A 9,248-nucleotide genomic window follows, 5' to 3' on the forward strand; every position below is an offset into this window, starting at 1 on the left:
GCGCATTATCAATAAACGTTGCACTTCTCTCCTGTGTGGTATAAACTTTACACTATAAAGTATAATAGAAAAATATACTTTAGCGAGATAAGGTACGGCGTCGCTTAACTAACTAACACTGCACCTACCCTCTTCATTGCAGACAATATATTTGTTGCTGCCGAATTTCCCTTGCTTTTTCCCTAATGTACATCGGTTAGGTTGCTAAACGTGGAAGTGCGATCAGACTGCAAAACAGGTGGCTTGTGTTGCTGTTTTGTCTACCTAATTGTTTGCTTTTCGTGTGTGTGTCATCGTGGGTCACTAACAGACAGAGTTCGGGTGCCTAAATGCTGTAGTTAAAAATATAATAGCGCTAAACGAGTCAAAAACAAAGTGCTGTACCTCTCAGTCAAAATATGTTGGACCCAGTGAACGTTTGACCAGTTAATTAGTGATTTGGCAATTGGTGTACATGCAATGTTGGTAATTTGTTGCTGAAACACATGCACTGGAGCTGTAAGGCGTCTGCCTTTCCTGTCCTCGACATGGACTAATGGACTCCACAAAAGCTGGTTTTTAATTTATAGCAGTACACATAGTGTAGAACACAATAGAACGTTCGGAAACTAAAGTCTAGCAACTTACACACACATCAAAATCCCACGTTGGCGTTTAGGCTTAACTTAGGCCTACCATACGTCCTCTTTTTGGAGGACATGTCCTCCTTTTAAACAAAAAGCAAGCTGTCCTCCGAGGACCATAAAAAGTGCCCAAATGTCCTCCTTTTTAATTTTTTGATTTACTGAATATCAATGGTGCAGTTATGCCTTTAAAAACAGACCAGAACTACATCTTCACCTTATTTTTTGAAGAAATATGGGTGGATTTTACACAGCACTTTTGTGAAAATATAACCTTAGTTTAGTGTGATTAATGCTAAACTTCATATTGGACCATTTGAGTGCCAAAAAACGTCTAATATATTTTGCTCTTCTTTTTGCGCCATAAGAAAGCTTTTTTTACAATAATGTGTCCTCCTTTTTGTTGATGGAAATATGGTAGGCCTAGCTTAACTAAATTAGCACACAAGCAAATAAAATTGCTTTTGCTTTCTAAACTTTTTACGCTTCACGTGTGATGTGCTGAAAACAACTTATTATTGCCACCTGCGCCAAAATCGCATTCACGTTACGTCACAACCTAAGCTCTTACTGTGATTGTTTCGTAACATGAAGGAAAACTTGTCAAAATAAGTTACAGTTTTAGAAGTCACCGAAATATCGCCCTTTATTTAAATCGATTTTGCAAACAAATGTTGCAATATATTGAGTGCACTTGCGTTATGTCTGCTGAACAAAACCCGCACTACAAGACGTTACTACACAATCAATAAACGGATTGTTGCGGGACAAAAACAATAGCGTTTAAGACAGTGTTTCGTAACCTTTTTAGCGCTCGTGCCCTTTAGCATTCATGAAATTTTCTCGTAACCCCTGTCTACAATGGCCGGCGGAAGTAAAGAAAATTGTAATAATAGGAAGTAAACACAGTGTATTTATAACTTACGTGTTGAATGCATACATTAAAACAGTCTTGTATGTTCAACTATATTTACAGCACACCAACAACCAGTCAATTCAAATCAGTCAAAGATATATAACAAAGTAACTTGTTGCGCACTCTTCACAAATATGCCTAAATAGCATATAATTTCACACTGCATGTCGTACCCCCTGCTTGGGTTGCTTCGTACCCCTGGTTAAGAACCCCTGGTTTAAGACTTTAAGTGGTGATAACCGAGGATCAAAATTCATGAAAATTTTATTAACACTATATCACACAAAATTATTACATCACAATTCAATGCGGCTCGTTACATTACTTACAGTAAGATGTATTGTCTTCCTTGTTATATACTTCCACTTATTTGTTTTCCACTAAATCTATTTGTTTACAGATGGCGAACATGGTTATAAAGTAGCCTAGGTGCCTTGGCCAATAGAGTTGTTATTATTTCAAAAACTTGAAAAATCAAAATTCTTTAGTAAGGTTACAAAACGTCGACACGGGGGATAGGGTGAGGGGAGTATAAAGTTGATATTATTGTTTTTACTTGTATTCTGTACGTGCATAAAACTCGACTCAAAATACTAAAACACCACCGAAAAAATGACTTTGAAATATTCCTATGGTGCCCCTTTCTTACAATATGATCACTGTAACTAATAGTTCGTCCATTTGGCAAAAATAGCGAGTTACTCAATATACCCCCTTATCATGTTTTAACATCTCCTTAACTGCTTGTTTCTAAGCCCTGGCTTAAAACAAGAGTAAAAACAAAATTAGCAAATAGGCAGCACATGCATGTTTCTTTCACTTTAAATCAGTGGCTACCCTCGTCTCAGGTCATGGGCAACCAGTTCATTTAAAATATTGTTCAGAAAGGATTAAAAAGCATCCACAACAAGCATATTGGCTTGAAATATATTTCTTAATTACACGTTCGGGGAATGATATCAAACAACTGACAACTAACAATAAATAGCCAATAACTTAGCTTTCTTAGTACTGAATATTTAAACAGTTACATGCAACTATTTTTTGTTTATCACCAAATATAATTAATTTCCTGTGAGCCACCGAAAAAGTCATCACGGCCCACAGACCACCAGTAACTGCGTTAAATCATCATCGCGTCAATTTAGACTATGACTACATGTGTACACTGTGTGTAGGCTATATTAATGTTTAATATCAAGATTTAAACACTGTGAAGTCCCATTAAAAATTTTCAGCGGCTTTTGACCTAAATACAATCTGACCATTGTTAAACAAAAGCGCGAACGCAGTGCATGCGGTGGATAGCACAGAAGTCGTCGAGGTAAGGATGAAAGTTAGCCAAAACACCGATGCAAAGCTGCCGATGATGTCTACAATGGTTCCTAAAACGTGGTGGTAAAAGATTTTCAAACGTGAAAAGTGATCAAACACACAAAAAATGAGAACTTACCTGATAGAACTCCGCTGACCAGCAATGAAACTCCAGAGGCGGCAAAAAACATTGTAATTGCCGTTCCCCTAATATCCGGAGCAGTATAAAGTGTCATAATTGTCATTGAAGTAGTGGCATTGACACCAAATCCAAAACCATACGCTGCACAGTAAAACACGAGAAACGCAAAATTTGAAGTTCTAATAGGAATCAATTGTACGAGGGCCATACACCAAAGACACAAACACATTAAGTGCAAAATGCTTTTGCGTAAAAATGCCGATTTTGATATTGCCAGCCCCGAAAAAAAGCTTCCTATAAAATCGCCAACTGAAATAGCGGATAATAACACAGCACTGTTGGATTCGCTGAAACCAAGTTGAAGTGCATAAGGAACAATATACACATTTGGAAGGTACATCGTAAGACCTTTGACCAAATTTACGAATATAAAACAAAGACCAATCCAGTATTTTCTGAGAAACCGAACAATCACACGGTGTTTGAACCGATTTACCAAATCCTTTTTGTAGCCTTTCTCTTGTAAAATGGATTCTGATTCTATCTTTGAACTCTGATCATCTTTAGTCACTGATATTGGGTGGATCAAAGCTCCAAATACGCAGGCGTTTAGACTGATTGCTCCCAATATAAGAAATGAGCCTCTCCAGCCAAATTCGCCCAACAGATATTGGGCTGGATATGGTAACATTACTCCGTACGCCGTGGATCCGCTTAGCCCAATGCCATTAGCTAATGCTGAATTCGTAGAGAAGTATTGTGAAACCTGTGTCAAGCAGGTAATGGAAGCCAGACCGTAACCAGCACCTAAAAAGTTTGTAAACAATTACTTAAACTAAGATATCAGCCAAATCAATTAGTCTCACGTACCCATGATAAATCCACAGAAGTACGCCACAAATATGTTTGGTGCAAAAGCGCATATTACCATTCCAGTACATGACATAAGCCCTCCTAGCATTACCATCTGTCTTTCGTCAAACCATTTTTTTAAAACTTGGGCAAATAAACCTGTGTGGACCAATAAAGGGAGCAAAGGTTAACAAATACAATCATAGGCCTAGGCTACTGTTTAAAATTACCTTACCAGAAAATGTAAGCATGCTCATAATGAAGGTTAACAGCCACGATATTGCTGTATTGCTTACACCGAAGTCGTCCCTCATGTCGTTGAAATATACACCAAGACTTTTCGGAATTCCAAAACCGATTCCCATGTTGTTAAAAGCAGCAAATACAATGAGCCAAGCCCGTCCGCCATTGGGAGGACGTTCCACACTTTCTATTCCATTTAAAGTTTTGATTTGCAGACCCATTTTGTCAAAAGTCTTGACAACCTCATAACGTTCTGGTCTGATGTTGCCTGCTGTGTAGCCCAGATTGATCAAACATTGCAAAATATTTGTTTAAACACCACAGGGGCAAATGTGCAAAGGTTATCTATCCAACGACGATAGAAAAAGTCCGTCTTTTTAAAAGGAAAAGTTTTTCAACAAAATTTGCCTTATGGGCTACAAAAGTAAACTTCTGTTGGTCATTGCAAATGTACTCTCAAACAATTTGCTGTAGGTGAATTGGAAACCGTGAAAAGGTTGCTGACGTAATCTTTTAAGCTTACATCTGAAAGCAGAACGAACTGCTGTTGGTTACGTTAAGTGCATGCTTAGCTTACACCGCTGCAACTGAATGATAGAACCACTAACACTGAACTTGGGGCCCGGTTTGGTAGGTGACGCAACGGAGCATAGGCGTTTATGGTGCTGACTCAGCAATCATTCTTACCATAAACCCAAATTGCTGAGTCAGCACCATAAACGCCTATGCTCCGTTGCGCCACCTACCAGAAATTCCCAGACCGGGTCCCAGCCAAAGCTCAGTGTTAGTAGCTCTACCCAACTCAATAACGCCACACTACCAAAATAAATGTTACCAAAGCGGGTTGGTTTTTAATTTAAAAAAGCCAAAAAAACAGTTGTGGATGAGATAAAAAAAAATTGAATTTGAATTACCAATGCGTTTTGCCACATTTACGCCGTAATTTAAATCTGTTTCACAGTCGATCAGTTAGGTAAAAAGTATAGGCTAATAAAACACATAAAACTGTTTCTTTCGGGTTGATCATGGAATTACTAACCATTTGTCTGAGGTGGAATTACTAACCATTTGTCTGGGGCGCACATAACACTAATGCTTGAAAATTACAATAGTTAACGCGATGTTAGTTTTTGCTTTGTTTGAAAGAGTATGTGCCAGTACGTAGATAAGCATGATAGACAGCTGTTTTCGCCTCAAAAGTTATGCTCGTAAAATATTCGGCTTCTGCTTAATCGCAAAAAAATATTCGGCAAACCGAATATAACCTATTAGGTAAATTAGTTAAAACATGATCCAGTCGAAAAATCGCACGTGAACAATTCCTTAGGTTTGGAACTTGTAATGCAAAAAATGGATTTCTTGGTACATGATACCCGGGCACATCTTACATAAACTTACATCTATCCGATCGCACTGGAATTAAATAGGATTGCAGAAAATCTTCAAAACGCTCGTCTCCTCCACGAAGTCCCTTTTTAGACCCCAATACCTTCTATACAAACACTGTGCACTTGTTTGGGCGCAACATCAGTAACCTATCAATTTTGTTATTTAGTTGACTTAAATTTTGGAATACGACTTTAGTGTGCGAGAAAAAGTTTGTATCGACCAAGAACTGGTTTTGCACAAATTTTACATTTCTTTTTTTCTGGTTTTTCCAATGCTAAGTACATTAAAATACAGGCATTTTCCTTTAGAAACCAAACAATTCTAGGCAAAAGTAAAGCTTTTTTGTTAACGCCGATATTACAAAGCACGAAAATATAGACACCATCACACACAGTGATTTTAAACAATAGTTCAGTGCGGATATAGATCCATAATAACTACAGTTTGCGTTCCCTGTGTTGGTGTTCAAAAGAAGCCGAGTTTTTAAGAACATACGTTAATGAAAATCAGTTTCTCGGCAACCACAGTAGCAGCAACAGGAAGCAATATATTGCCTACATCACTACTAATTTCAGGTCATGAACCACAGCCCAATTGAAATGATATCGTGTAGCATTCCAGTTACCAGTTAGAAATAAAAAATATTTTGTCACAACAGAACTTAGAAAAGTACATGAACGGTTAAAATACATGTCCAGTTGATCACCAAATATAGTGGGCGTCCTGAGGACCAGTCAAAAGGTCATCATAGACAACCGGTGGTCCATGTAGGCTACAACCAGTTGAGAACCACAGTATTTGACGTGATTGGGAAACTCGGTAATGTCAATAGCTACCAGCACGAGGCAAGGTGAATGTTAAGCCCGCTTGTACGTGCCAACATGCAATAGGTTACAGTTTGACAAAACTTTATTGCTTTGCAAACACAATACTTCCTCCGTTGTAAAGATATACCACTGCTGTTAAAACGCTGACTAATGAGGCCGTCGTACCAGACAAAAATAAAGTAAACCAAAAAGCAGCTTGAAAAGTTCCGATCCAACTCACAATGACACCTGCAATATATATAATAGTTAAACAAGGAACAATACTGGAATGAAACACTACATATGGATCTGTTCATAAGTTTAATGACGAATATAACGTCCCAAGTAGACGAAAAAGCGACACGCTTTGTTATTTAAACGTTTCGGCAAATGCTCATGCCATCATCAGTGATATGAGGGGCCACATCAATCAGAGCCGTTCATAACCACTTGAGTCTAATAATAGATTGATAAAAAGGTGCAACTATATAATAAAGCATCACGCATTTTACGTCTATTTGGGCCATTATATTTGTCCTTAATATTTGGATGAACATAAAACCAACCTGATAAGGCGCCACTAACGAGCAAAGCAGCACCACTGAAGGCAAAAAACATAGCCTGTGCAGTGGCAACATGTCTAGAGTCGTTATATCTTGCCAATGAGGTAAAAGACGCCGTGACCAGCACACCGAATGATGAGCCGTACAACAGTGAGTACGCAAGAAGGACGAAAAAGTTCGTATTGGTAATGGCAAGACATTGCACCACCGTCATTGACCACAAACTCGTACACAATATGTTAAGCAGTCGAGTTTGTAGGCATGTCAATTTTGAGATTAGATAACCCGATGAAACTCGTCCAATGAAGTCTCCAACAGAAATCATGGAGAGTAAGGTGGTGCCCTGGATTTCGTGTAAGTTTATTTCCAGTGCATAAGGCACGATGTATACGACCGGTGCGTACATGGAAAGTGAACTAAACATGTTGGATAAAAGAAAGCATAAGCCAAGCCAATACTTCCTTAAAAACGAGGATAAGGAAAACTGTTTAATCCTCGAATTGTTATCTTCGTTTTTGCTACGATTTTCCTCGATTTCAAAGCTTTCGGGTAGATCTTTCGTGCATGAAATAGGGTGAATCAAAGATCCAAAAACACAAGCGTTGAGATTTATGGCGCCTAAAATGAGAACAGATCCCCTCCAGCCGTACTCATCCAAAAGGTATTGAACTAAATAGGGATAAATTGTAGAAAAAACAGTCGCTCCGCTTAGCGAGACCCCAGTTGCAAGCGCAGTCCATGTGGAAAAGTACAAGGCAAGCTGACCCACACACGGTATAGCAGCAATTCCGTTTCCAAAACCTGCGAAATAAAAAGCTTACAAAGTGAAAATAACTACTTTTGGTTTTTGAAAAATTTAGTGCTTGACTTAACACAATTAAACAATTGTTCATTGCAAAAATGTAACAGTCGCACAAACAAAAATGCTGTAACTGGCACATATTTACAAATTTACTGGAAAATAATGGTGCACCCACAATGCAAACATCTTTTAATACTTGATCAATTACATACAAATTCGATCTACAATGTTAATAGGGTATTCTAAATGGCATCTTTGAATTAAATCCACCATTTGCCATTATATGTAACGGAAGCACCAACATCCTTTTTTGCAAAACGCCTTTTTGATAAAGGCATTTAAGTGTTGTGTAATCATAGGAATATGATTACGTGTGACTGTTAGCGCCTAAGTACATTACAACAGTTGTTGTGTGCAAACTTGTTTATTTCATTGCATTATTATAAAGTGTTCTTTGGCTCAAATGGGTTGAAAAACACTAGTGTACTGCAGTAATTCTTAAAGTGGTCCAATTTGCCTACATTGGTTATATAAAGTAAAGGAACGTAGACATGCCTCATCACGCTAATACTCAAAATTGATTTCCTTCTTATTTCGGCGAACAAGGATGTTTATGGGACTGTTGTCTGTTCGGTTTATGATACAAGATGCTATAAAACGCAACATGGCGCCGGTTTGGTTTGGAGAAAGCTATTTAATGAAAGCGTCTTGAATTAGATCCACTTAGATACGGTAGTCCTAATTTAGGGTGATTACAAGGGCTAAAACGAAAGTAATAGCACGTCATTATCATCAATCTGCTGCATGTAAATGTTTCATCCGAATTGGCAGCAAAAATGAAAAAAAGTTGCCTAATATGTTTGTCTCTCATATCATTGATGATGGCATAAGTATTTGCTGAAACGTTTGAATGAATAATAAACATGTTGTTCTTTACGCTAATTTTGGCCTTCATTTTACTTAGTAGGCTAAACGTGACTGAACAGATTTGTGTAAAGTATTCAAAAGGTTGTCTCTTTTACTGATACCTACTTTGCAACTTATGTTTTATATTTCTTGTCCACCTACCTAACAATAAGCCTCCAAAGTACATGACGAAAATGTTAGGGGCAACTGAACAAATCACCATTCCACTGCAGGACAAAACACCACCGGCCATGACGATCTGCCTTTCATCAAACCACCTCTTGAACACCTGGGCAATAAGACCTGAAAAAGAAAAAAAGTTTATGAAACAAAGAATCAAATTTGAATGTAGTTAATCACTTACCAGAAAGGGTAAGGATGCTTAGAACGAAGGTTACAAGCCAAGATATAGCTGTGTTGCTCACGCCAAATTCGTCCTTCAAATCGTTGAAATAAATTCCCATACTTTTAGGAAACCCATATCCGATTCCCATGTTAAAAAACGTGGTAACAACAAGGACCCACCCCCAACCACCGTTAGGCGGATGTTTAACTTCTGTGACTCCATTTAAGGTCTTGATGCGCAGACCCATTTTCCCCAACAACCGAACCGGACAAAACCGTAATCTGTTTGTGTTGGGAGTTGGTATTTGGTCTATTCTGCGTAAAATCAGTAAAAGCTAACAAACAAA

General features: G+C 38.1%; 2 protein-coding genes across 2 annotated transcripts; both read right to left on the minus strand.

Moving 5' to 3' along the window:
- Positions 1-1,416: 1,416 nt before the first annotated feature.
- On the minus strand, positions 1,417-4,715 carry LOC145212277 (monocarboxylate transporter 2-like). Its single transcript, XM_080080361.1, has 4 exons — positions 4,083-4,715; positions 3,866-4,006; positions 2,993-3,802; positions 1,417-2,924 (listed from the first exon to the last, which is right to left on the minus strand). Exons 1-4 carry the CDS (start codon positions 4,309-4,311, stop codon positions 2,764-2,766), a joined length of 1,341 nt encoding a protein of 446 aa, XP_079936487.1. The 5' UTR covers positions 4,312-4,715; the 3' UTR covers positions 1,417-2,763.
- A 1,083-nt stretch (positions 4,716-5,798) lies between these two features.
- LOC145212278 (monocarboxylate transporter 2-like) lies at positions 5,799-9,233 on the minus strand. The gene is made up of 4 exons (XM_080080362.1): positions 8,921-9,233; positions 8,719-8,859; positions 6,852-7,649; positions 5,799-6,534 (listed from the first exon to the last, which is right to left on the minus strand). The coding sequence occupies exons 1-4, from the start codon at positions 9,147-9,149 to the stop codon at positions 6,389-6,391; spliced, it is 1,314 nt and encodes a 437-aa protein (XP_079936488.1). The 5' UTR covers positions 9,150-9,233; the 3' UTR covers positions 5,799-6,388.
- Positions 9,234-9,248: the final 15 nt, after the last annotated feature.

The sequence above is a fragment of the Phallusia mammillata genome, chromosome 2 (genome assembly GCF_965637545.1).
Source record: "Phallusia mammillata chromosome 2, kaPhaMamm4.hap1.1, whole genome shotgun sequence".
Taxonomy (NCBI): domain Eukaryota; kingdom Metazoa; phylum Chordata; class Ascidiacea; order Phlebobranchia; family Ascidiidae; genus Phallusia; species Phallusia mammillata.